At 58.3% G+C, this 26,940-nt stretch overlaps 1 protein-coding gene across 1 annotated transcript in view; it reads right to left on the bottom strand.

The window, feature by feature from the left end:
- LTBP2 (latent transforming growth factor beta binding protein 2) overlaps positions 1-26,940 on the bottom strand; it is a 98,551-nt gene that overhangs the window by 10,991 nt on the left and 60,620 nt on the right. Inside the window, exons 10-20 of the mRNA XM_056133339.1 lie at positions 18,612-18,686; positions 13,982-14,104; positions 11,186-11,350; positions 10,740-10,955; positions 9,667-9,686; positions 8,752-8,791; positions 7,480-7,599; positions 5,648-5,767; positions 4,793-4,921; positions 2,668-2,790; positions 244-363 (exon numbers count right to left, since the gene is read on the bottom strand). Coding sequence (XP_055989314.1) covers positions 244-363; positions 2,668-2,790; positions 4,793-4,921; positions 5,648-5,767; positions 7,480-7,599; positions 8,752-8,791; positions 9,667-9,686; positions 10,740-10,955; positions 11,186-11,350; positions 13,982-14,104; positions 18,612-18,686 — 1,251 coding nt within the window. The remainder of the gene's footprint in view (positions 1-243; positions 364-2,667; positions 2,791-4,792; positions 4,922-5,647; positions 5,768-7,479; positions 7,600-8,751; positions 8,792-9,666; positions 9,687-10,739; positions 10,956-11,185; positions 11,351-13,981; positions 14,105-18,611; positions 18,687-26,940) is intronic.

Below are 26,940 nucleotides of genomic sequence, written 5' to 3'. Positions count from 1 at the left end.
GGAGGCAGCCACAGAAGCATCTGGCATCTGGGCCAGTAGCTACCAGACAGATACGGCCCAAGGGCCAGGGGGCCGCACCCTCGCTGACTCAGAGGGCAGAGCACTGGTCACCCAAGCACACCCGCCTCAGGCCCAGCCGGACCGTGGAGGACAATGGCCTCCCACAGATGCCCCTCGCCCAGCTCCTGCCCTTCCTGTGTGTGGGCCCCAGGAGGCCCCAGCCCCTTGGCCCGCGGCCCTCACCTACACAGCTCCCGCCCAGGCCCCGGAAGCCCGGCTCACAGGCCAGGCATGCGTAGGAGCCGGGGGAGTTGAGGCATCTCGCATCGGGGCAGGTGCCAGGCTGACGGCATTCGTCGATATCTGAAAAATAACCCAGTCCGTCATGCATGGGGTTGGGGGGGGGGGGAGGGCGGAAGCGGGGGAGGGCAGCCGGGTCCTGACCCTGTCCTCAGCAGGGAAAGATTCTGGACCGACAGGGATGTGGAAACAGTGAGCATTGTCTGGACCTCCCCGCGCCACGTCCCACCCGGTCCCGGCTGGGAGAAGGTTCTGGATGAGCATCAGCTGGAGCAGAAGCTGACTTCCAGGCTGGGCAGGGGCCGGCACCTGCACTCTACCCCCCAAGTGGGGCTTGGGGCTCATCTCTCTCTGCCCAGGGGACTCCTGTCCCTTTACAAGGGTGGCAATGACTGCCATCGAGTACATGAGCCTGTCAGAGCCCCAGAATCAGAGTCAGCCATGGGCAGGGCAGTGAAGGCCAAGCGAGCGTCCTGCACCCTGAAACCAAGACTGAAGCTGGACCCCACAACCCGCCTGAGGCTGATGTTCGGGGGCAGCTGGCAAGGCTCCAGCTGAGAACGACAAGTTGGGGCGGGGTGGGGGGAGCTCTCAGCAGCCCCTGCCGTGAGACCTGGGAGCAGCAGCCAGGAGGGATGGACGGGAGCATGGGAGGAGGGACATGGGAGCACGGGAGGAGGGACATGAGCAGGGGGACCGTGTGCAGCTGGGGCAGGGCTGGGCCCTAGGGGACCATGGTGAAGGCACCGAGCCAAGGTGAGGACCACAGAGAGCTGGAGCAGGATGAGCAGCAGGAAATGGGATGACTGCAGCTTCCTAACACTCAGAGGCACTGTGGCCCTTACAGGCAGATAGAGGACAGAGTTGGCACAGGATGGAGGAGGAGGATGGGGAAGAGGAGGGGGAGAAAGAGGAGGAGGAGGAGGAAGAGGAAGAGGAGGGGGAGGAGAGGAGGAGGAGGAAGAGGAGGAGGAGGGGGAGGAGGGGGAGGGAGAGGAGGAGGAGGAAGGACGGGGCCAAGCGTCAGGACATGCCCCCTCTTCTCCCTGACCTCCCAGGGGCACTGAAGCTCGAGCCAGGCCACAGCCGGGGATGGGCCTGGGTGTGGGGGGCTGAGATCCCATTTCCCCCAGGGGCTGGTCTTGTAGAAGGCAGACCCACAATAGCCTAGGGGCCTGGCGGGCTGGCAAGCCCCAAACTTCACCCTGAGGGTCCAGGAGATGAGACAGGGTGGGTGGTTATCCAGTGGAGTGCCAGCAAGGAGCACCCCAAAACTCCTCAACCCTCTCGGAGGACTGACATCAGCCCTGTCTCTGAGAGATCAGCCAGGAGCCCCCTGGGGTGGTGGAGGCACCAGGCTAAACTCAGAGCCTCTCTGCAGAAAGACGGCAGAATGAAAGGAGCTGCAGGACCCCCCCTTGCAGGAACTCTCTTGGGTGCCTCCCCTCACTCCGGAGAGCATTTGCGAAGGTCAGCGGAGGCCTGAGCAATCCTGCCTCGGGAGATGAAGAGGATGAGGGGCATAGCTGAGGCCAGACCGCAAGGGGAGAGCAGAGAGGGCTGGCAAGGGAGGAGGGACTTGAGTGGGTGTTGGGGGTCTTTCAGTGGGGGTGGGAGGGGACAAAGCTTCGGCTCGCTGGGGCCCTCATGACCCTGATGCAGAGAGCCGTGTCCCCATCACCGGGGTTGGGGGTGCTGGCTCACACCATGCCACCTGGTCTATGCTGGCTTCTTCCCTTAGACCAGCACCCCAGCAAGGCATAAGGGTGCCAACATCCAGAGTGGCCCCTCTGCCCCCCACCCGAGCCAGCTAAGAGTGTGAATGTGCCCCCCTCCCCGTGTGGGGGAAACCATTCCCGAAACCAACCGAAGGAGCTCATCAGGGTTCTAGCCTCTCTGAGCTGCTCCAGTGAGTCACCAGGGACCCCCACATCAGGCCCGCCACCCCTGGGACTGGGGCCGGCACGCCTGCTCAGCTGGTGCTGCTCAGGTGGGTCGGGCAGTTCTGGGCTCTAGCTGTGGGCTGCACTGATCGGCCCTCCAACTTCAACACCAATGTGCTGACCTCTGGGGAGAGGGGGACCACCCGCCTAAGATGGGGTAAGCCGGAGACAGCTGATGGAAACTCCCCTGCTGATCAGAACGAGACCAGGGGACCGACCATCACGCCCGCTTGCATGAGGCCGTGGAAGAGACCCCAGAAGCATCAAGGAACTGTTGCCCCCCACTATATGCTGGGTGCTGTTTGTCCAGGAGCCTCAGGCCAGGCTGCCTGCCCATTTCTCAGAGGGTGAGGTGGGGGCAGGCTCAGTCAGACTCGGAAGCCCGGGTGACCGGAGGGGGGCAGAGGCTTGCCCTGATCCTTACCTTGGCAGTGCCCCCTCCTCACCATGACGTAGCCCTGCTCACACTCGCAGTGGTATGAGCCGTCTGTGTTGACACACTGCCCGCCGCTGCCGCATACCCCAGGCCGCTCACACTCGTCTATGTCTGGGAACACACAGAAAGTTCTGGATGGGGGCTGGAGCAATAGTACCATGGGTAGGGCATTTGCTTTGCACATGGCCAACCCGGCTTCAATCCCAGCATCCCATATGGTCCCCCGAGTACCACCAGGAGTAATTCCTGAGTGCAAAGCCAGGAGTAACCCCTGAGTATTGCCAGGTGTGACCCAAAAAGCAAAAAAAAAAAAAAAAAAAAAAAAAGGAAAGAAAAATTCTAGATGTGGGCTGTGCCTTGCTGGGGGGAGGGGGGGTCCCAGGACAGCCCTTGGGGGCTTGAGCCCAGGGATGCCCCTGCTGCAGCTGTGATTGGGGGGGTGCTGAGCCTGTCCCAGCTCAGGCCCTGCACAGCCCTGGGCTTCTCTCTCTGAGGGGAGGCTACCAGGGAATCCTCAGGGGGCCTCGGGGGCTATCTCCTCATTCAGAGCAAGGGCCAGTCCTGGGTGTGGGTAGTAGTCCAGCTGGCATGGCCTGAGGGGTACGTTCCCTGCTGGCTGGATCCTGCTCCCAGAGGATCCTGTGGTTTCTCTGGGGCCTCCCGACAGGACAGGGGTACAGCACCTGTGAGACAGCTGCCCAGGCAGCTGAAGGGTATGGACGTGTCCCCACCTTTATGCCACCCCTGCTAGTCTCAGCCCAACTGACCACGTGCCTGGTCTGGGGGACCGCCCACCCCCTAGCACGACCATTCTCCCCGACTCCCTGGGACCCCCAGTCTCTCCCCTTCAACCTAATAGCCTTCCCAGGACTGCCTCCGGACCCAGGCTTCAAACAACTGTCCACTCGCCTTTCCCCGGCTGCCTCCTACTATCAGTGCCCCCAGTGCCCAGCCCAGATCCCCCCAGCTGCTGACTGGATGGCTGGAATAACGAGCCTTTGTTTCTGGATTTCTACTTGGGCAGCACTTTCTTTGCGGGGACCATACCGGGGCCATTCCCAGGGGCGTATGGAGCCGGGGCAGGAGCTCAGGGTCTTGGCTTTGCAAACCCTTGTGTGACTCTACCAGAGCCACAGCCTGGCCCAGACGTAGCTCTAAAGCATCAGTGCTCAGAGTTGGCAGAAGCTGTAAAATGCACAGTTCCAGGCCTACACCTGGGGATTCTGACCCACCAGTGCCGGCCAGGCCCTGGAACCCGCATTCTAACAACCCTCCAGCATTTCTGATAAGCTGGGTCCTCACTTTGCCCTGCTCTAGTCCCGGAGGGATGAGAACAGGAGGAGCAGGTCCACGGGACAGCAGGGGAGATCCCGCTGGGTAGGGACTGAGGTCTTTGTAGACCAGATCCTGGGGGGGTGTGGAATGCAGGGGACGTTGGACAAGGGAGAGACACAGCCTTCCTGGCCTCCAGGAGCGACCGTGAGCACTGCAGGGCTGGCCCGGCGAGAACCAGCCCCAAGACTGCAGAGCTGAGCAGGTGCTGTGACCTGATTCGGATCATGACTCCCCAGGCACCAGTTGTGAAGGGCGGCATGCTATCCCCTGGGAACTCAGTCACAAAAATGCAAGCCGAGCACCAGGGGCCATTGGAAAAGTGGGGAGCACAGGCTTTGCATGCAGGGCCCCCAGTTTCATCCCCGGCACAACGTGGTTCCCCCAAGCGCTGCTGGATACACCTCCCTCCCCGCAAGATGCACCAATTTCCTGATGGTCTCAGAGTCATGTGTGAAGCATCTTTGCCCGGGTTCCTGTGCCTTTTGGGGGTGCTTAGAGCCCTCTCAGGTGCTGAGGCCCCATGGCCCCACGCAGGGCATGTCTGTCTGCTGCCCCTGCCGCCAGGGGCCTCCTCAGGGACTAGAAGCAGCTCCGAGCACTGGGAATTTGCAAACCTCATCTGCAGTGTGTCCCGACCCTGCTCCCCTGGGGCAGGCTGGGGGCATCTGTACCCCCTCTGTACTGGGTTTCCTCCTGGTGGCTCAGAGTCCTGGTCATCTTCCCATGGACCCTTTCCCACCCCGGGTGCCCATCCTGGGGCAGGACAGGCTGGACTCACCGTGGCACGTGTGCGCAGCTCCCGCGGGGCCCAGTGTGTAGCCGGGGAAGCAGGAGCAGGAATAGGAGCCCACGCGGTTGATGCAGCGCCCACGTCCCCGACACGGATCCCGCAGACACTCGTTGTCATCTGGCAGAGGGGAGGGACAGGTTCACCAAGGGCAGCCAGATGGGTGGGAGGGAGCGGGGAGGTGAGACTCTCTGAGACTGGGGGTCCATGAGCTGGACTGTGGGCACACCTGCACCTCCACGCTGACCTCCTCCCTCTCCCCAGGGGCCTGAGAGCCATTTCCTGTCTCCTTGGTGGTCACAGTGAATGTTTCTCCCTTGTATGAACATATGGGGGTGGGAATGGTCACAGGGGTCTGCCTGCCTCTTTCCCGCAAGGGTGGCCCCATGAAGACATTTAGGACCAAGATTGTTCTGGTCCACAAGGGAGCGAGCAGTTAGTGTGTGGGGCAGGACAGTTCCAGGATTATTGGTGGCTGTCATCCCCATGAGCTGGGGAGAGGAACACTGGAGTGAGCACCCCTCTCAGGGTACCAGAATCCCACCGGGTGGTGCTCCCAGAGGCAGGTCTGCCCCGATCAGGCTGATGCTGAGACTTTAATTCTTCTGTGTTGCTGTGTTCACACTCAGCGATGCTCAGGGGTTCCTCCTGGCTCTACACTCAGGAATTACTCCCAACAGTGCTTGGGGGACTATATGGGATGCTGGGGATCGAACCTGGGGCCGGTTGCATGCAAGGCCTACCTGCTGTATCATCGCTCGGCCCCTTCCCCCACCCCAGAGCTGTGCCACCTTCTTCCCTGGGCCTCCCCCCACTACCTCCCCTGCAGGGAGTCCCGAGTGGTACCCGTGCAGTAGGCCTGACTAGGGTGCAGCTGGTAGCCGGGGCCGCACAGGCATCTGTAGCCATCGGGGAGGTTCACACAGGTCCCGGGGCCGCAGATGTTGGGGACGCATCTGTCCATGTCTGTGGAGAGGGCATGGCAGGGGTGAGGGTGGTGCAGAGGAGGGCAGGAATTTTTGAAGGGAGTGGGGAGCAGAGGGGCCCACAGACACTTGCCCGGGATAGGGTGCGCAGAAGTCGCCCCATTCCAGAGACCCACAGGGCTGAAGAGATCTCAGCATCACCACGAGGCCTCCTCAAACCTCGACTGACCGCAGCCTGGCTCCCACCACAGTGCCCAGTGCTTCCCTGGCACCACGCTTGCCAGACAGATGGACAGACAGATGTAGTAAGTAGGGGGCATGGGGAGAAGTGGGCTGGTATCCCTGAGCAGGGCCTTGAGTGTGAGTGATTCGGATTATGACTCCCCCCACCCCACCGCCGGGGCACCACTTGGGTAGGACGGCATGCTATCCCCTGGGAACTCAGTCACAAAAATGCAAGCCGCACACCAGGGGGGCGTTGGAAAGGTGGGGAGCACAGGCTTTGCAAGCAGGACCCCGACATGGTCCCCCAAGCACTGCTGGATACACCTCCCTCCCCGCAAGATGCACCAGTTTCCTGATGGTCTCAGAGTCACTGTGAAGCATCTTCGCCCAGGTTCCTGTGCCTTTTGGGGGTGCTCAGAACCCTCTCAGCTGCTGAGGCTCCATGGCCCCACCCAGGGCATGTCTGTCTGCTGCCCCGCTGCCAGGGGCCTCCTCAGGGACTAGAAGCAGCTCAAGCACCGGGAATTTGCAAACCTCATCAGCAGTTCTGTCCCAACCCTGCCCCAGGCAGCCTGGGTGCCTCTGTATTCTCTCCTCTGTACTGGACTTTCTCCTGGTGACTCTGAGTCCTGGTCATCTTCCCATGGACCTGTTTCCACCCCAGAGCAGGACAGGCTGGGAATCCTTCAGTCAGGGGGTCATGCAGAGTAAGGTGTGGGCAGCACTGCCCAGATCCCAGCTGTTGGGCGTGCCTGAGACTCTGGGAGGTGCTCAACAGGAAGGAGGATGGGCTCAGGGATGGGGTTGGAGAGCCAGAACTGCAGATAGGATGCTAGCCTGCATGCAGCTGTCCTGGCTAACTCCCGGGACCCCAAGGGGCAGCCCCGGAGGCCCCCTACCACTGCAGGGGGTTCAGCCAATCCTCAGACTGCAGGGCCTGAGCAATGCTGCATCCTGGGGCCTTGCATTACACTGCCAGCCTGGCTCCTTGGGAATCACTGGGAGGGTTTCCCTAGTACCCCTTCAAACAAAGTGGGCACCGAGCCCTGGCCAGGCCATAGGAGGGACACCCTTCAGCCCATGCAGGGTGCCCCAGTGGTAATGCAGGCCTGGCTTCCCTTGCCCCGGGTCCCACAAGGCACTGGGCGGAGACCCGGTCAGGGCCCGGGCTCGCTCACTGGGAGCCACCATCCGCCCTCAGCCCTGGAGCTGCCCAGAGTGGGGGATATAGGCCCCGAGGTGGTCACACCCCTGAGAACATGGATGCTCCTTCTCCAGGGTCAGCCCTCTCCCCACCCCATCTCACCCCACCCCCATACTCAGTGGATGCAGGGGGCAGCTCCCATCTATAAGGGGTAGCCCCGGATTCCCCAGGAACGGCTCTGAGAGACGCCCTCCCCAAGACACTCCTTCCCCGTCCTCTCCTGTGCAGGACCAGTGCCCCACACAGAGGCCAGGAGGCGACTGGGGGATGGCTGAGAGCCGTCTGGGGAGGAGGGCCTGTGGGGGGCTGTGGCATGTACGTACCTGGGGGGCCCAGGGCCACCGGCACCTCCGTGGGGCTGGGAGCAGGTGCTGGCACTTGCGTCCAGGTCTCTGGACTCCTCTGGGCAGGCAGGGGCTGTGTGGGTCTGCCTCCGGCGTGTTCTGCAGGGGAGAGGGGAGCGGAGAACAGGTGGGTCCTGGCTCCTAGCCCCGTCTCTCCACCCCTGAACAGTGCCTCTTGGGAAGCTGGCCTAGTGTGCCCCTTCTCGCTGGTGGGGGACAAAGAGGGATGCCGGGGCCGGCCACCTCTGCCTGCTGAAATACGGCCCAGCCCTTCTAGGGCATCTTAGCACCTCCCTCCCCCCCCCCCCCCCACACACACACACACACATACACTACGCCGGTCAGGAGCAGAGACCGTGGCTTTCTGGCTGGGCCTCTGTCCAGGGCCAGCCTGTCTGTGGGGCCAGAACCGGTTCCTGGGCCTCTGGGAGCCCACCTTAGACACACACTCTCTCTCTCTCTCTCTCTCTCTCTCTCTCTCTCTCTCTCTCTCTCTCTCTTTCTTTTTGGGTCACACCCGGCGATGCACAGGTGTTAACCCTGGCTCTGTGCTCAGGAATTACTCCTGGTGGTGCTCAGGAGGCCATATGGGCTGTTGGGAATCGAACCTGGGTCGGCCTCCTGTAAGGCAAACGCCCTACCCACTGTGCTATCTCTCCAGCCCCCCACCTTAGCTTCTTCTCCTGCTGGCAAAGCGCTTTATGGTTGACAGAGTTCGGCTTGAACATTAGCGCCTCCTTGCTGGGGGCCCTTAGTGGCTGGGGCCAGCCTTAGTGGCCAGGCTCTGGGAGAGGAAGCTGCAGGCCCAGCTGTGCCTGCCCCTCACCCTCCAGACTCTGCAGAGCCCTGACCACTCTCTGGAGAAGATGGAAGCACTGAGCAGATGCTCTGCATGCACTGTAGGGACCCCCAGGCACTACTGGAGTCAGGAGCAGCCCTGAGCATCACGGGATGTGGCCTCACGTTGTATAAAGACAACCAACATTGGAAGGAAGTGGCACTTACTGGTGAGGAAGTGCTCCCAGGGCCCACAGCACCCCTGGACCAGTGCTCCCACCCTCAGGGTGTGGGGTGGACACAGGCAGGGCCTGTCAGCGTCTTGCTGACCTTTGGTGGCATAAAGGGGACTGAGTTCCCGGGGAAAAAATTGTCACTTGTTTTTCAGGCTCAGCCCCAGCTGATCCGAGCTCTCGGGGGAAACTCCCCCAGCTCCTTCCCCTTCCCGGAGCGCTAGGAGCACAGAGGACTCACCTGGAACCCAGGCAGGGACGTGGGTCACGCTGGTCTCCACCTGAGCGGAAACGGGACAGGGTCACTCTTGTGGCCTCTGTGACCAGGTCCCCCTGCTCTGTGTGTCCGCTCATTCCAGGTGTGCCTGCGTCTGGCTGGGCACTCTGCTGGGCACCTTATGCCCATTGTCTTGACTCATCACTAATCTTCAGACCGTGGGTTTGAATGATCAAATGCCAAATGGGACAGGCCAGCACAGGGCCCTGTCTCACATCTCAGACACGAATCCCACAGAAGCTGTCCCGAGGAGGGGCTGGGGGTGGACACAGACCTTCCCAGGATCACAGGGTCCTTCCTGGAGCCCCTCCCCAGGGTGTTTTGGCAGTGGGTAGGCAGAAGGGAGGGAGAGAGGGAAGAAGGGCGGGCAGAGAAGCACGGCTGAGGGGTGCAGGACACAAGGGGCCACTAAGATCTGAGGATTAGGGGGCTCCTGGTTCTTTGGGGACAGAACAAGTTCAAGAGAGAATCGACCGAGCGGGGGCAGGAACGGAGTTGGAGGGAAGGGCAAGGGCGGGGAGAGGCAGATGGGAGGGAAGGAGCCGATTCAGGATTCTGGATTTTTTTCCAGGACACTGAGCCCTGGGCCCAGGGAAAAGAACACTTCCTGTTCTGGGGTGTGCTCTGAGGTGATTCCCAGGGTTCCTGTCCCGCACAGTCCACCCCCCAGAGAAGATGCTGAGAGTCAAACTGGGCCCAGGCAGAGCTGGAAGAGTCCCTGGTGCCAGTCTGAGAGACAGCCATGAAATCCTCCAGGAACTGGGACACACCCCCACCAGCTCACCCCCTTTCTCCCTCCTGGGACAGTAGCATGGGGTGTAAGAGGCTCCCAGCTCCCATGTCCTGCCACACTGCCCTCAGGCCCTGCTGAGGACTCACCTGGCCAGCCCGAGCACCTCCTGGGAAGGGAAGGGAGATAGTGAGTTTGCGGAACATTCTGCCCGTGACCCTATACCTGCTCCCTTCTACCAGCTTCCGGCTTCCCCTGTAGGGTCATCCTGAGAGCTGGGACACTTCCCCTGCACCTGCTGCTCCTACCCTTCGAGGACGTGCCACTCCGACCCTCCAAGGATGATCACCTGAAATCACCTGCCAGGTGACTCACCTGGACAAGGGAGTCTCCTGTCCCCCCAAGGCTCTGTGACAATGCCCCCATCCCACCAAGACTCCTAGCATCCTTTGTGGCCTCTTCCCTCCCAAAGCTGACTCTCTCATCCCCCGCCCTTCAGGTGTGGGTGTTCTAGCAAGACCCAGGTGCTAATCCAGGGGCTTCGGCTCCATCCTCCCTGCTGAGGTCCATCACGCAGTTCTAGTCCAAATCCACCCTCCTGAGCCCAGCTCCATCCCGCCTCATCCTCTGCCCCCTGCAGGTCTCACTGCCATGCCACCGTCCTGGGCCTGTGGAGGAGCTGCACTTAGTGCATGGTGTGGACTGTCCGCCCCTAAGACCCCAGTGGGGATGATGGGACACCCCTCCCCTCCATCCCTCCATGCCCCATAATCCACCAGTGCATCAAGTCCAACGGCAAATGCCAGCCCAGAGGCTGCATGGGGGAGGGGGGCAGGGGAGAGGGCTCAAAGGGCCGAGCGCAGGCTCTGCAGGAGGGAGCCCCACATTTGAACCCCAACACTGCATGGTCCCCTGAGCACTGTGGGAGTGGCCCAAATTGACCGGGGCCGGGAACGCAAAGGCTGCACATCTGGGCTGGAGGCTGTTGCTGCCCCTGATCCCCCTCCGTGACTCCCTGGACCCCCCCCATGAGAAAGCAAGAGGGTGAAACCCTTTAGCACGCTGAACATGAGCCCAAGCACCCAGGACTGGGGGCTTCTGCTTTTCTCATGCCCCCAGGAGAGAACCAAGGAGTCCAGCCACACCCCCTCTTGGCTCTCCCAATGCTGGAGCCCGAGGGAACCGGTGTCTGCCCAGATAACAAGATACCCAGCCCAGATACCCGCAGCAGAGGTGGTGCCAGCTTCCTGCCATGTGTGGGCACCCCCCTGGAGCGGCTGCCTCTCTGCCGGCCCTGGGCGTGTCCTGTTGCTCTGGTGACTTTGCTCCTGTGAGGGCCTGGCCAGCTCCTCGTCCTCGGCTTTCCTCATGGACAGACGGATGTCCGAGCTGGAGTACGTGTAACCGTGTCCTGCAGGACAGATCTCCCGGAAGGCCTCTGCAAAATCCAGGGGTGCCCACTGGAGAGCTGCTGTCCCTGCAGGAAGCTGGGTGCTCCCTGCTTGTGCCCCCTCTGAGGGCCATGGCAACACAGAGAGGGGAGCCGGGGGCTGGGACCAGGCCAGGGGAGACCCGGGGGGTTCTGAGCCCGAGGGCGGCCCACCAGCCCAGGCTTGCAGGGAGGCAGGCCCCCCCGTGGCCGGTGCTGAGCTGGGGAGCAAAACTCACCTGTGCCGGGCAGGGGGCACTTCTCACAGTTGCTGCCCCAGGCTTTGCCGACACGGCTGCAGCAGCAGATCTGCTTGGTGATCCGCTGGGCCAAAGGCAGGGTACAGGCGTTGGGCCCCAGCCACCGGTAACACAGGCCCTGCTGCATGGAGACCGCCTTGTCCGCTGCAACAGACACCGGGTGGGTCGGGCTGGGGCGGGCAGGGCCAGGCAGGGCCCCAGGAGGGAGCAGAGGCAGGGCTGGGCCTGGTGGGGGGGGGGGGCGGGAAGGCCCCGCCAGGTGCGCTCAGACCTGCCCCGCCCTTGTGCCAGGCCCGAGGCTGGGGGCCCTGGAAATGCTCTGAGGAATGTTAGGGGAAGAATAGCAGCCGAAGGATATCTCAGCACCTCCCACGCTGGCCTTGCCGGGGCGCCTGTGAGACCCAGGGTGGAGTGGGGACCAAGTGCTCATCTCTGTGTCCCCTCCAGCCCAAGGAGGCCCTAGGGGAGAGTGGGGAGCAGAGAGTTCTGGGGGCCATGGTCTCCTTAAGACCCCGGGGCCTCATAGTTGGAAGCTTGCCTCATGAGCAGGGGAGAAGGCAGCTGGGATAGAGAAGGGATCACTAAGTCAATGATGGTTGGAGGGATCCTTTGGGATGGGAGATGTGTGATGAAAGTAGACAAAGGACCAAACGTGACGGCCTCTCAGTATCTGCACTGCAAACCATAATGCCCCAAAGTAGAGAGAGAGTATGGGGGGAATTGTCTGCCATGGAGGCAGGGGGAGGGTTGGGAAGGACGGGGGGATACTGGGGACATTGGTGGTAGAGAATGTGCACTGGTGAAGGGATGGGTGTTCGATCATTGTATGACTGAAACTCAAACATGAAAGCTTTGTATCTAACAGTGATTCAATTAAAAAAAATTTTAAGAATGTCATTGGGCTAGAGCGATAGCACAGCAGTAGGGCGTTTGCCTTGCGTGCAGCCGGCCCGGCTGAGCCGGGTTCAATTCCTCCACCTCTCTCAGAGAGCCTGGCAAGCTACTGAGAGTATCTCGCCCGCACATCAAAGCCTGGCAAGCTACCCGTGATGTATTTTATATGCCAAACACAGTAACAACAAGCCTCATGATGGAGACGTTACTGGGCCCACTCAAGCAAATTGATGACTAACGGGAGGACCGTGACCGTGAAGAAGTGTCATTAATGGCAGGTGAGACATGATTATTACCATAATGCGATCCAAGTATAAAGTAAACTTTAATGTCATATACTTTAGAGTCCAGAGTTGAAAATACATATATGTAAATGAGATTGGACTTTATTTTTTATCTTATATTAAATGGTCCTAATTTTCTTAGTGACATAGGTCAAAATCATATAGAAATTGGCCCTTGCTGATTTATTTTCTGATCATTCTATTTCTCAGTCTTAAAAGTTTTCTTGGAATAAGCAACAGAAAGTAAATTTGTTATGTGCCTAAGCGGGAGGGGTTGGGAGTGGGAGGGAAACTGGGACATTGGTGGAGGGAAGGTCACACTGGTGAGGTTGGAACAATAAGTGCTGGACACAACTGTATATTGAACAACTTTTCAAATCACAGTCTCTTTAATAAATACCAACGAGAGGTCACACAATGACCCCAGCCCTCCGCTGTGCCTCTCTTGTGCTGGACAGTAACGAAGGCTGTTTGCTGGACTCTGCATCTTCATGGAAGATCAGAAGGTACTCCTGATCGGAAGGGAGGAGACCCTCAGAGGGCCAGGTGAGGGGTGGAGGGCTGGGTGCAGAGGGCAGCCCTCAAAGCCGAGGAGCTGACCCAGACAGCTCCCCATCAACCCCAGGACCGCGCTGGGCTCCACCTGCTGCCTCAATAAAATATGGAGGATGGCAACGCCGTGGGCCATGGAGTGCTCTGTGCCCGCCTGCCTGGCACCTATGCCCCCTGCTCTGGCCTAAGCACCTGGTTCCCTGTGAGCTCCACCCCTTCCCCACAATGAGTCCCTGAGATTAAAATGGGGACACCCCACTTCCTGGCTGCAGGGGGCCGGCTCCAACCCCTGGCCACCAGGAGGGGCCGTCAGTGCCCTCTGCTCGACAAGGCGCTCCCTCTAGGTGGCACTGTGACTCCCCAGCCCAGGAGCCCTGCAGCCTCCTGCAGCCCGGGGATGCCCAGAGATGTGGCCCCCTGCTGAGCGGGGAGAGGCTCTCCACCCCCAGGCCCTTAGTTGGGGTTTTGTTCCGCTCCAGTCAGGCCCCAGGAAAGTCCCTCCTGGACATGACGTTGGCTCTACCAGGGCTCTGGGGCGCTGTCCGTCTGGAGCTTTCGCAGTGGGAACAGCTGCTCCCACTGGCGTGCAGGAAAAGGACGTGAATACAGGGGATGCTCAGATGGTTGGGGATGTGCTCGTGACTCAGAGCCGTGGGGACCCGGCAGCAGGGCCCCCAGTGCCAGGAATCCACAAGACCCCTTTTAGGGAAGACCTACGGTTAGGGATGGGGCTGCCGAGAGCAGAGGGCGCTCACACAATCCCTGTGTAGACACAGCAGCGGCAGAGGGGGCAGAAAGGCTCAGAGAAAGAACCCAGGAAGCAGACAAGGAGAGGCCTAACAGGGAGGTGGACGCCGGCTCCTTCTGGCGGGAGGGACCTTCGTGCTCTGGGTGCAGCTGAAGGCTGAGTGGCAGACCCTGGGCCCCGGGTCTGGGGTTCTGGGTCTAGGAGCAAGTGCTCTTCTGGGCTTGGCCTGGGGACCCATAGCTTGCCCCCATCTCTCCCCACCCTCCACCCCCCAGCCTGGCCCCTACCCACACTCACACACACAGCGGCTCCGGGAAGGATCAAGCATGAGGCCTGGCCTGCACGTGCACAGGAAGCTGCCCCTGGTATTCACGCAGTCCGCACCCTTGCACAGTCCCAGCGTGAGGCACTCGTTGATGTCTGCAGGGCAGAGGGAGGTGGGGTGGGGAAAACCACACACATGAGCCTCTACGTGCTCCACCCAGACCTGAGGTGGGCAGGGCACAGTCACCCTCACACTCTCTCTCCAGATCAAAGGATGGCAAAGGGAGCTCAGAGGTCAGGCCCCTCCACCCCCGCACCGCCTGGCATTCCATGTCCCCTTGTTCCCGTTCCCCTCAGCACTGCCAGATGTGGGCCTGGTGGTCCCCGGCAGTACAGAGCCTGAGCATTGAACCACACGGCCTGCTTGGCCAAGAATCAGCAGGAGCAGTCCCCAGTTCTCCCTCCCAACCACGTGAACACAGCTTGGGTCCCCCTGTCCCTCCAGAGAAACAATAATCAGAGAACTGCAATTTACTCGTGCAATTTTCTCCACTGTACTCAGCTCTCCTCCTCCTTTGTCAAACAGGGATGAGGAGAGTCTCGTTCGGAGGACAAAATGACATGAAAATTGCAAACTTGGCCACTTAGAACCTATATTGCAAACCATGACACCCAAAAGGAGAGAGAGAGAGAGAGAGAGAGAGAGAGAGAGAGAGAGAGAGAGAGAGAGTTAAAAGGGAGTTGTCTTCCACAGAGGCAGGGGGTGGGAAGGGGTGGGGGTGGCAGGAGGGATACTGGGAACATTGGTGGTAGAGAATGGGCACTGGTGGAGGGATGGGTACTCATTGTATGACTGAAACTTAATCACAAAAGTTTGTAAGTCTGTGACTGTACCTCACGGTGATTCATTAAAATAAAAAAATTAAAATTAAAAAAATTACAAACTGCCAGATTTACTGGCTGGAAATCATGAGAGTGCTGAGTTCATACTGGCTGGGCTGAAATGATCATACATGGAGGAGACACTTGCCTTGCAAGGCATTGAGTTCAGGGAGCTGGGTTCAATCCCAGGGACCCCGTACGAAATCCTGAGCACTGCCAGGAATGATTCCTGAGCACAACACATATAGCACGAAAACAAAACAAATGAAAAACAAAACTAAACAAATACTGACTGAGTAAGGGACACAGGTGAAGGCCCTCGAATAACTTGCCTAGTCACTTGGGAAGTCAAGAACAGTCTGAAGGCATGTGGGAAGGAGACGTGGTCTCACAGAGGAGTAGATTGGTCACTCCTACTCACAGGCCTTGAGAGACCCCATGTGTTCCTGTGGGACCAGAACTGGGCGACATGGGGAAAAGGCAGGAGCTAGTAGGGTACTCAGAGTTCCTCAAGTCCTCCAGACCCCTGCCTCGGGCCCATCCCAGACATCACCCAGCCCAGCAGCTTCTCATGCTGCTGTTCAGACTGTGCCAGCTTCCTTCTCCATCTCAAAAACGCTTCCTGAGGGAGCCTGAGGGATAGCCCAGTGGGTAGGGCACACGCCTTGCATGTGGCCAACCTGGATTTGATCCCTGGCATCCCATATTTCCCCAGAGCACTAAGGGCAGAGCCGGGAGTAACCCCTGAGCATTGAGGGGTATGGACCAAACCCCACCACCAACCCCCCAAGCCCCCAAATGCTTCCTTCTGGAAATAGCTTCTGGAAAAGAAGCAAATTCTGGCAAAAGGCAGCTGGGTGTCCCATTGAGGATGGCCACAATGATGCCATCCCTGTCCTCAACTTCAGAGGTAGACATAGGAAGTGAAGAGGAACACCCACGCCTTCCTCCTGAGCATCCACACATGGGGGAGAAACTGCACAGGTTCAAGGGTCGAGAGACAGGCCAACTGTCCCTTGGCAAGCTACGCTGCTCGGACAGTCATGCCTGGGGACCATCCTCCGTTCCCACTGCAAGTCCATCTCCACTGTAGCGGGCGTGAAATCCTCACCAGAACAGTTTCTCTCGAGCCTGGGGTGAGTGGGGGGCTTGAATGGGACCCTCGGATGCTTTGTGCCATCCCGTGTGTGGACTCCAGCTCCTGGTTTCTGTTGTCCTCTGCCTGGATGACCCATGTCTCTCTGTAACTGGGCAACTCTCATTTTCACGTCTAGGTAGTGCTGGAAGCCTTCCTCAACCCTGCGGTCTGGGGGACCCCACTTGAGCCTATTTCCATCAATGACACCGCTCCCACTGCACGCCACTTTTCAGGGCCTGCCCTGCCTGCAGCAACCACTGGCTCGCACCGACACGGAGCACCCAAACCTGTATGCGGCTCAGAACAACCTCCTGCATTAGTCTGGAGCGGGAGGGAGAGACGAGAGGAGAGGCAGTGCTTGTGGGTGCATCTCTGAGCTGGCTCTGCTTGGGCAGTGGACAGGGGAACGGGGAGGGCCCTGGGCATTTGCCTTTCAGAGGCTCATCCGAGGGGGGAGCTGAGGGCTCAGTTGAGGTGCTGGGAACAAACTTCCATGCTCCAGATAAGGAAAGTTTCCCGGAGGAGAGGCTGCTGGGGGCCGGTCAGATACAAAGAGCCGGCTGCTCCTCCGTCCAAGGGCAAAATGACCTCTCCTTTCAGCACCTAGTAACTTGGCAATTCACGGTGACTCAATTCAAAGGAATTTTTTTTTAATGACAGATTTTTCTTAGGACCCATAATCTGTCAGGCCTGATGAGCCAGAGACTGTCCTTTGCCAAGTCCGAACCTTTCCTTTCCTTTGTCTTTTACTTTGCTTTTTGGCTTCTTTTGAGGGGGGTGGGGGAGGGGGCAGGAGGCATACCCAGCGATGCTCAGGGATTACTCCTGGCTCTGTACTCAGGGATCAATCCAGGCAGTGCTTAGGGACCATATGGGAAACCAAGGATTGAGCCCAGGTTGGCCGTGTGCAAGGCAAGTGACCAACCCACTGTACCATTTCTCCAGTTCTCTGTCCTTTTCTTTAAGTTTTGTGAGGGGACCATACCCAGCAGTGTTCAGGGAACCATGTGATGCTAAAGATTGAACCCAGAGTTCTTCCATACAAAGCAAGCACTCTGGCCCTTTGAGCCATGTCCCTGGCCCTCAAGCTTTTTTTCTTTCTTTCTTTCTTTCTTTCTTTCTTTCTTTCTTTCTTTCTTTCTTCTTTTTGGGTCATATCCAGCAATGCTCAGGGGTTACTCCTGGCTCTGCACTCAGGAACTACTCCTGGCGGTGCTCGGGGGGACCATATGGGATGCTGGAAATCAAACCCGGGTCGGCCGAATGCAAGGCAAACGCCCCACCGGCTGTGCTATCATTCCAGCTCCTCAAGCTTTCTCTTAACCACAGCCCAGAACTCCTCTCTGGTCTCAGCAGCCACAAGCAGGTGACCCAGCCGCCCTATGGCACCCTCCACTCAGGGGATGCCTATCTAGAATACTTCTTTATTTTTTTTAAAAGACATTTTTTATTGATACAAAGAGAAGAGACCATGGAAATCTGTGGTTCTGGGATTTGACGTTTTTCAAAATATCTTACTTTGATTATCAAGATTTTAGAAGAATGAGACTTCTGCTTGGTCGGAGGGAATTCATATTGAGGTTTCAAGGAAAGCTTTGGTCCCTCCTTAGGATGGAACACTGCATGTCTGCCTGGCATGGGTCTCGTCGACTGTCTTTGTCTCTAGGATCTACACTCTGCCTGGCTTCCCGCCGCCCCCCCCCCCCCCCCAGCGGTCCCCATGATCCTGATCACTTCGCTTTAGTTCTCTGTTTAAATAAACATCTTACATAATTGTTGTGCACTTGTTCGATCGTTGGTACACCATTATTGACCGAACCTTGTCTAGGACACTTCTGGGTCAAGTTCTGGTCTCTCGCACAGTCCTGCCCAGCTCCTGTGGTTCCCCCACACCCCCACCCGCGGCTCCTCTCTCGGGAGACGTGTGCCTACTGCAAGGCCCCTCTCCTAGGCCACTGACACCAGGCCTGCAGCCAACAGTCCCCTCAGTCATTCTGGAGCCCTCAGTCATCCTGGTCTCCCCATGGCCCCTGGGACCCCCAAGAGACAAAGCTGCAGCTAGTCCCACCCTGTTACTCTGTGCCCAGAGTACAGGGGCCTGTGGGCCTGCCCCGTCTGGGGTCACTGAGGCAGGGCTGCTCTGACTCCCGCATGCCTACAGAGTATGCCAGGGGCCTTCTGTGCTGGAGGGTCTCGTCTCCTGCCCTCTGGACACCAGCCCCTGCCCCCCTTGTGACAGAGAGACTTTGGTGGGGAAAGTCCCCAGAGGTACCCCCCAGACTCAGACTAACTTAGTCTCCCATCATGAGGTCAAGTTCTCCTGTGGCCAGGAGAGCAGCCTATGGGATGAGAGGGTGGGGTTGGGCGGGATGGGGGTCTTCAAGACAAGGTCCCTTGCCTAGGTGCAGATGGGAGGAGATGGGGTGCAGGGAACACACTCTGCTCTCAGACCCTTTCCCAGCCCTCTCCATCACTGCACCCCAACTTTGTAGGTCCCTGGGTCCAGCAGCCCCCACACCTCCCTCATACTGGTCTTAGGGGTAGCCAGTGGAGACCACTCAGGTGGCTAAAAGATACCCTTCCTGTTTCAGTAGGGGTGTCCTGCATTAGCCCACCCCCAGCCCCACTTGGCCCCATCCTTACCTTGGCAGTGGGTGAGGTTCAGTCTCTTGTATCCCTGGGGACACTCCAGCAGGCCGTTATCAATCACAGGGGAGGCTGAGGAGATACAGAGAGGTCTCATGAGGGCCCTGGGCTTCCTCTGTCATCCTGACTCAAAGTGGGGTACAGGCTGATGCCCAAGGAGGTAGACAGAGCGGGAATTCTGAAGCCAGGCGGTTCAGCTGCAGGGAAAGAGTCCTACACCGTTCTCGATACTCAAGCACCTGCAGTGCGACTAACCTTTCACAACTGCTGTCAGGGGCCCAGAAGGAAGCCGCAGATGGGGAGCCTCTCGCCCCACTCAGGCTTCCTTGCCTCACTCCACTTTTCCCAATGAGGATCAAGACAGTGAATGACAGGGGCTGGAGCAATAGCACAGCGGGTAGGGCATTTGCCTTCCACGCGGCCGACCCAGGTTCGATACCCAGCATCCCATATGGTCTCCTGAGTACCGCCAGGGGTATTTTCTAAGTGCAGAGCCAGGAGTGACCCCTGTGCATTGCTGGGCGTGACTCAAAAAGCCACACACACACACACACACACACACACACACAGCAAATGACAGAAGCAGGTGAAAGGCAGGGCTCCCCAGGAGGCCAGAACGAACTCATCGGACGGACACGGGATCAGCATGGGCCAGGTGCTCCACCAGATGATACAAAAGCGCGGGGTGGGAGTGGGTGGGCACAGAGCAGAGTGGGGATCACAGGCACTTCAGGAGGGGCTGCTGGCCACTGGCAACTGCTACTCAGGCCTGAGGAAGCCAGGGCCCCACGTGCAGGAGTCAGTTGGGGCCAGCCCAAGTTCCAGGGAGCCTTAATGGCACCAAATGAAGCATGTTGGGCAGATGGGCCTGACCTTCCTGGAGAGAACACCTGGGCCACGTGCACCCCGGGGCTCAGTTTGCAGGCCACTGGCCCTGGCCTGTCCACCCTCGCTGCACCTGTGCACAGCACAGGCCTGATAAGGAAGCCGAGGGGCCTTGCGGGGCCCCGGCCCCTGTACTGCTCACCCCTCTAACTGCTGGGGCTCCCAGAGGCCTCAGCCAGGCTCGGCTAATTGCTTGAGACAGTTCTGGCCCGGATTCCATGCCAGCGCCCAGGGAGACGTGGGGACATGCGTCTCGCCAAGGGGCTGCTTCCAGCCCACACTGATCTCAGCCTGTGATGACAGATGGCTGCAGCAGGGACATGTGGAGGGTCCCCTGCCAGATTTCCCTCTGCCCAAAGCACCCCCCCCCCCACACACACACACACATACACGGGCTGGATGTGAGGCTCCACTCACTGCACAGAGGCATGCTAGCAGGCTGCAGCGGAACCCTCCACGGCTAACTGGACAGCTGCAGAGAAACGTCTGCTCCCTCGGAGAGGCCACGAGGCAAGTACGGGGCACAGGGCAGTCAGACCCATGTCCCATTCCTGGCTCCTCCCTGAATCGCTGGGGGACCTGGGCACAGTTCTCCCTCTTCCGGGCTTCAGTTTGTATCTATCCAAGTGGGGACTGAGACGTAGTTCTGGGCTGAGGTCTATTTCCTGATATAGACCTCAGGCTGAAGCGAGCACAAAGCTGGCACAGCCTGTAGATGCTCCCTAAATCTTCGCTTTCCTCCCTCTTCCTGCTGCCCTCCTTTTCTCCCTCTCTCCTTCCCTCCTTCCTTCCCTCTTTTCTTTTCCTTCTTCTTCCTTCTCCACTTCCTTCTCTCCTCTTTTCATTTCCTCCTTCTTTCTTTACATTTTTCTTTTCCTCGCCCTCCCCTCCCCTCCCCTTCCTTTCCCTCCCCTCCCCACCTCTCCTCTCCTCTCCTCTCCTTCCATCTTTCCAGCAATGTAGTCTCCAGGACAACAAGCCCTCACTGACTGGACAGACTTGGATACGTTCCTCAGTATTGCTGAACCTTGGTTTTCCTGCCAGTAACACGGAGGTGACAATTCCTTGCTCCCTGTGAACACTGAAAAGCATGTGAAACAGCAAATGCTTGTCACATGTTGGCAATGACATCATGACATCATGCCCATCCATGTGGCTTTTCCTCCTGGGGGTGGGGAGGGATCATTGGGCCCCCCCCTTGACCCTAGAAATACATTCAAAGATGAGTGCTGCCTGCTTCTTCGGGGTCAGCTGCGGGTACGTCGCACAGTGAGGGGGGAGGGTCTGGTCAGATCCCAGCATGCGCGCGCGCCCCCCACCCCCCACACACACACACCCTGGAGTTCTGCAGGAGAGAGATGCCTCCTACAGGGCAGGAAAGCGCTAACTTGCTCACAAGCTCTGGGGGGCTCTGGGTACCTTGGAAGGAGCGCTTAGCACACCACCCTAGGCCAGAGTCGCAGCTTCTCCTCAGCCCAGCAGCGGGAACGCTGACAGCTAAACCTGAAGTCGAATCCCCACACAGGCGCCCCGCCCCAGCCCAGCTGTTCCCACGCCAGGCCCCTCTCATTCAGCTAATGACATGCCAAGGACACCAGAAGTGGCTGGGGGGGGGGGGGAAGATTCCAGAATCCAGATGCTGGGGGCTTGGGGCCACCCAATTTCCTCGTCAGTGGAACGGCACTAGGAGCATCCCCTCCTGGGTGAGTGAGGGCACTGGCTAGGCATGCCAGAGATGACAGTGACGGCACCCATGCTGCCATCGTGACGGCCTCTGCTCCCTCACTGAGCGCCCCCATAACCCTCCCCTAGTAAGGCGCAGACACGCAGGTCAAGCCAGACGTGCTTCCTTCTGAAGGGTCACATATGCGTTTCATGAGCATAGCTTCATCCGCATTCCTTTAAAATCCTTCCACCAACCCTCCTGAACCACTCTGGGTGTGGGGATCACTGCTTCCAGCTAGCTCTGGGAACTTCTCGTGCCTGTGACTGCACCATGAGGCTGTGGCTCTCAGCACACTCTTGCTCCTGCGGGATGGAGTTGAACTTTGTTCACCGGAAACCTGTACACACCAGCTCAACTCCTCCAGAACCAAATCAACATCACCTCTCTGTTACTCCCGAGGCCTAAGTGTTTATGGAACCCCAATCTTCTTTTTTGGGGGGATACGCCTGGTGGTGCTAAGAGGTTACTCCTGGTTTGGCACTTGGGGATCACTCCTGGCAGTACTTAGGGGATGACGTTTTGCTGGGGTTGAACTGTGGAGAATGGCAACAGGCACCAGAGCTGATAAGACCTGTCCCTGTATGGTGATCCAGTAGGGAGTGTGTAGGCGCTTCTTACAAACACCAGGAATCTGGTGTTGGGTCTCATCCCCCAAGAATTGTCACCTTGGGGCTGGAGTGATAGTACAGCAGGTAGGGTATTTGCCTTGCACGTAGCCAACCTGGGTTGGATTCCCAGCATCCCATATGGTCCCCTGAGTACCGCAAGGAGTAATTCCTGAGTGCAAAGCCAGGAGTAACCCCTGTGCATTGCCGGATGTGACCCAAAAAGCCAAAAAAAAATTTTTTTTCACCTAACTGCAGCATCTAGCCCTAATTGGGATTGGGCCAGGGCAAAGCATAGTTGGAAAGGTGATCGGCCAGCAATGTTAAACTTTATGTGATTGGACCATCCTCTTAAGCCAAGACCCTCTATAAAATATGTGTGTAGTTGGCAATAAAGTGAGTGGCCATCAGCTGTCTCCCAGAGCGGTTTCTCCGCACACCTGTCATCCTTCACCCCACGTCTGCCCGGACCCGGTACGCAACGTGTCTGGGCATGTTGGGGAAAACTGTTTCCCAACATTGAATCCCGGCCTCCTGGTGGACTTCAGGCACTCCCCAACCACCTTGAGAGGGGTTGTCCTGCACACACAGACTTGTGATATACAGTCCTTGGGGCACCCCCTCCAGCTGTGGGATTCTGCCCTGGCATCTTGATTTCTGCTGTTTTTGTGCAGGTCCAGCCTCTCTAGATTGATCAGGGAGACCCTGGTTGATAGCAAGTCTCAGACATGGTGAGGTTTGCATCCAAACTCCTGTCCTACCTGTGTGCCCTCGGACAAGCTCCTCAGTCTCTCTGAGCTGCATTTTCTTCCTCCGTCAAGCCAAGGTAAAGACCTTGAGCTTGCAGGTAGTCGTGACAATTAGATGAGTGAAAGCAGGCAAGGAGACCAGCATCATGTAAACATTCCGGAACTGGCGGTTGGCCATCAGCGTTTTTTTTTTTTCCAAGATGGAAAGATACAGAATTCCTTGAAGTGCCCAAGCAAGAGAACCTGCTCTCCCTGGAGGGGAGCGGGCAGGGACATAGCAGGAGGGTCAAGATTCTGAAGTGAACTGAGCCCTGTTGGTCAGGTGGAAGGCAAGACAATCTCGGGAAAAAGTGCTGGCACCCAGCAATGCAGGCTGCCAGAGCAGACCCGCCCCAACGCCCCAGCAAAGGGGCCTTGGGGTTGACACAGCCAGTGCCAAGCCAGATGGGGCCACCGCCAACTTTCCAGTCAACCCAGATGTCTGTCTCAGATGAAAACTCCCAAATGTGGCCTCAATCAGAGTGGCCTGGGGAGCGCTCTGGGCTCCCGAGGACCTGGCAGAGGGATCACAGAGGCGCCCCTGGGGGCCCCACCCCACCCTGCATCAGGGAGGAAAGCCAGCAGCACGTGTCCCTCAGAATGAGGGAGAAGGGCTCACGGGCAGCCAGCCTAGGCGGACGCCCCAACTCATCTCCTTGGGAAAGCGGCACAGAGGAATTTTTCTGGAAGAAAAGGGAATTGTCTGTGCCATGTCATTGAGACTTCAAAGCAGCCCTTTTCCATGTCAGAAATAGCAGGCATTCTGCAGGGGCCATCTTCCACCATGGCGCCTCAGAAGCCAAAGGTGACTTAGGGGGAGCCGTAGAATCCCAGGCTGGTGGCTGCAGGCCTTAGTCCCAGCCCTAACCCCCTGATTCTACTGGACAAAAGAATAGGAGCTACCCCCACCTTTTCATTTTTTGTTGTTGCTTTTATTTGGGGGGGGGGTTTGGAGTGATAGCACAGTGGGTAGGGCGTTTGCCTTGCATGTGGCCGACCTGGCCGACCCAGGTTCGATTCCTCCACCCCTCTCGGAGAGCCCAGCAAGCTACCGAGAGTATCTTGCCTGCATGGCAGAGCCTGGCAAGCTACCCATGACGTATTAAATATGCCAAACACAGTAACAACAAAGTCTCATGATGGACACGTTACTGGGCCCGCTCGAGCAAATCGACGAACAACGGGAGGACAGTGACAGTGTCTTTTGGGGAGGGGGGCACACCTGGCAGTGCTCAGGGCTTACTCCTGACAATCTCAAGGGATTACATGCAGTGCCAGGGAATGAACCTGGGTCAGCCCGTGTTAGACAAGTGCCCTCCCTGCTGTATTGATGCTCTGCCCAACCATACCCCCTCCCACTTTTTTTTTTTTTATTGAAAGAGAAATGCAGGCTTATTTTTTTCTTTGCTTTTTGGTTCATACCCGGCAATGCACAGGGGTTACTCCAATCCTGGCTCTGCAATCAGGAATTACTCCTGGAAGTGCTCCTGGAAGTGCTCGGGGGACCATATGGGATGCTGAGAACCAAACCCGGGTTGGCTGCATGCAAGGCAGATGCGCGACCCTCTGTGCTATCACTCCAGCCCTGAGAAATAAAGGCTTTAGAGGGGCAAAATCACCAGGGTTAAGCAGGAAATTTCTGCTTCCTTGCCCACATTCCCAAACCCATCCCAGCAACCCCCCCAGATTTGCACAGTAGCTTGCTTGTCACGCCTCCTTAAAGAAACATCCTCTACCTGGCTGGGCACGTGTGTGTGGAGCAGCGTGTCTGGCAGCCGGTCAACGCAAACAAGGTCCCCCAGCTTCTTGCCCGTCTCTATACAACACCCGCCGGACTTGAATGTGTTTTCCATGTTTACGTTGCCCTGGTCTTTGTTATTTCTTGCTCGGTGTGCTGGAATGCGAGACATTCCAGGGTCTGCGCCCTGGTGCCCAGCTTGCTGAGCTGTGTGGGACGCCAAGCAGGAGGGCGGGGGGAGGTGCCCACCCCTGGCACCGGGAGGGCAGATGCAGCCTCCTTGGGCTGCTCCGCTCTTGCCCATCCCCTTGGCTGGCCTGCCCGAATAATTCTTCAGCCCTTATTCTGGATGTCATCTCCTAAAAGAAGCTCGTCCAGACCCGTTGGAGCCAGGAGCCTCCCCTACCCACAGGGCACATGTGTGCAGCTTGTGTACTGCCCCAGGGGGCTGGTGGCACCCTAGATTGACATCTCACTCAAGACTGTTTTTGAAAACCTTCCTAAAGCGGGTATACCAATGTGGGGCAGGACATCTCAAGAGTTCTGCTCTTGGGGTGCCCACTGTACTTGGGCCTCAGGTCACTGCCCCTCCCCCCCACGCCCCTGTCCCTGATGCTGTCACATGTCTGTGTCCAGCCTGTGCTCTTGGAGATATGGCCCCTCCTCCCTCCCTCGCTCTCCAGTCCTGGCTTGGGGACTGTGCACGGGGGGACTCTTCTGATTTGAGCTTTTTTAGGTCACAGCTGGCCACATGGAGGGACCACTCCCAGCGCTGCGCAGAGGACCATGCGGTGTCCAGGCTCCAGCTGGGGTTCCCACTAGCAGCACACGCTCCTGAGCCAACTCTGGAGCCCACTGGCACCTCCCAGGGCGGCCTCATGCCTGGTCATATTTGTTGACCAAATGGAATGAAGGGTAGGGGTGTGGGTGGGTGGGAAGGGAGTTGGCCAGGCAAGAAGCCTGGTGGGTGATGTCACACTCACTGTGCTTGGGGCAGGGTTTCAGCCCTGCTGGGAGATGGGAGAGATGCTCCCCAGGGGGGCAAGGGTCCCCTGGCTTTTCTGAATGGGTCCTAAGGTCCACTCGCTCAGGGCTGGGTCATCTCACTCACTGTCCACCGAGACCCTCCCTGGCTGGCGTTTCTACCGTCATCTCTTCCCCGAGCAGAGACTAGTGGGCAGTGTGGGGCAGGTACCTGCGGTGTGCTGGCTCCTTGGCCCTTTGTGGCGGCCCCCGTCATCCCACCGCCCCTGGAGTCAGCCCTTCACGCCGCGTTTCCGTTTGGCAAACATGGCCGCCACTCCCAGCTGAGTCTGCAGTTAGGAACCTCCCACCTTTGGGCTCTGGGCCAGGCCCCCCAATGAGCCGACTCAACAAGTGAACTGCTGACAGGCCAGAGAAATCCCTGCCAGGCCCAAGCCCAGGCCCAGCCCTCGAGGGAGGCCGGGAAGGGGAGATGGGCTGGAGGAAGCACAAGCCACCCCCAGGTGCAGGCCTCAGGGGGACGGTGAGGCTGACCAGGGCAGCAGGCTTGGTCCTGGTTCTTGAGCGCTGGGCCGGCCAAAGGCAGCTGCTAAGGGAATGAAGGTGCCTCCCACCACACAGAGCAGGAAGCTGGACTCCCAGACCCCAAGGCGGTGCAGAGTCAGGGGTCTTCTCATTCTAAGAATGGAAGGTGGGGGGCCTGGAGTGACAGCACAGCAGGTAGGGCATTTGACTTGCACATGGCCGACCTGGGTTTGATTCCCAGCATCCCATATGGTCCCCTGAGCATCGCCAGGAGTAATTCCTGAGTGCAAAGCCAGAAGTAAACCCTGTGCATCACCAGGTGTACCCCAAAAAGAAAGAAAAAAAAAAGACTGGAAGGTGGGCTGGAGCAATAGTACAGCAGGTAGAGCATTTGCCTTGCACGCGGCTGACCAGGGTTCGATTCTCAGCATTCCATATAGTCCCCTGAGCACCACCAGGAGTAATTCCTGAGTTCATGAACCAGGAGTAACCCCAAAAAGCCAAAAAAAAAGAAAGAAAGGAAGGTGGAGAACAAGAGGTGATGAGGAGGAGGCCATGAAGGATCTAAGGAGAGAGACTGAGGGACACTGAGTCAGTAGCCAAGGCCCAAGGGAGACAGAGGATATGGAAGGGGACCCAGGATGGGGAGGCAAACCTAAATTCTGAGCTTTTGGGTTTTAGGAACTCTGCCCTGGAAATCAGATGGAGTCAGGAGGCCAGGCTACGTCCAGCAAGGGGCGGAACTGTCCAAACCCTCAGGACCCTCCCTACCAGTTAAAAGTAGTTTCCTGGGCTGAAGTGATAACACAGTGGGTATAGTTTTTGCCTTTTAATAGACACCTGGGTTCGATACCCAGCATCCTATATGGTCCCTGAGTTCCATAAGGAGTGATCCCTGAGCTCAGAGCCAGAAGTAAGCTCAGAGCATCATTGGTATGGTACCCAATTTCCCCCACCCTCACCCCCCCAAAATGACTTCAACAACAGCCCTAAAATTTCACATTCTTGTAAACCACTGATAATGTAGTTTGAGTTGAAACAATTTTATAGCGGGTAGGGCACTTGCCTTGCATGT

Source organism: Sorex fumeus, unplaced genomic scaffold (assembly GCF_029834395.1).
Source record: "Sorex fumeus unplaced genomic scaffold, SorFum_2.1 ptg000098l, whole genome shotgun sequence".
NCBI lineage: Eukaryota > Metazoa > Chordata > Mammalia > Eulipotyphla > Soricidae > Sorex > Sorex fumeus.
Note: the sequence above shows the minus strand (reverse complement) of the source record. Positions and strands in the feature narration are given on the sequence as shown.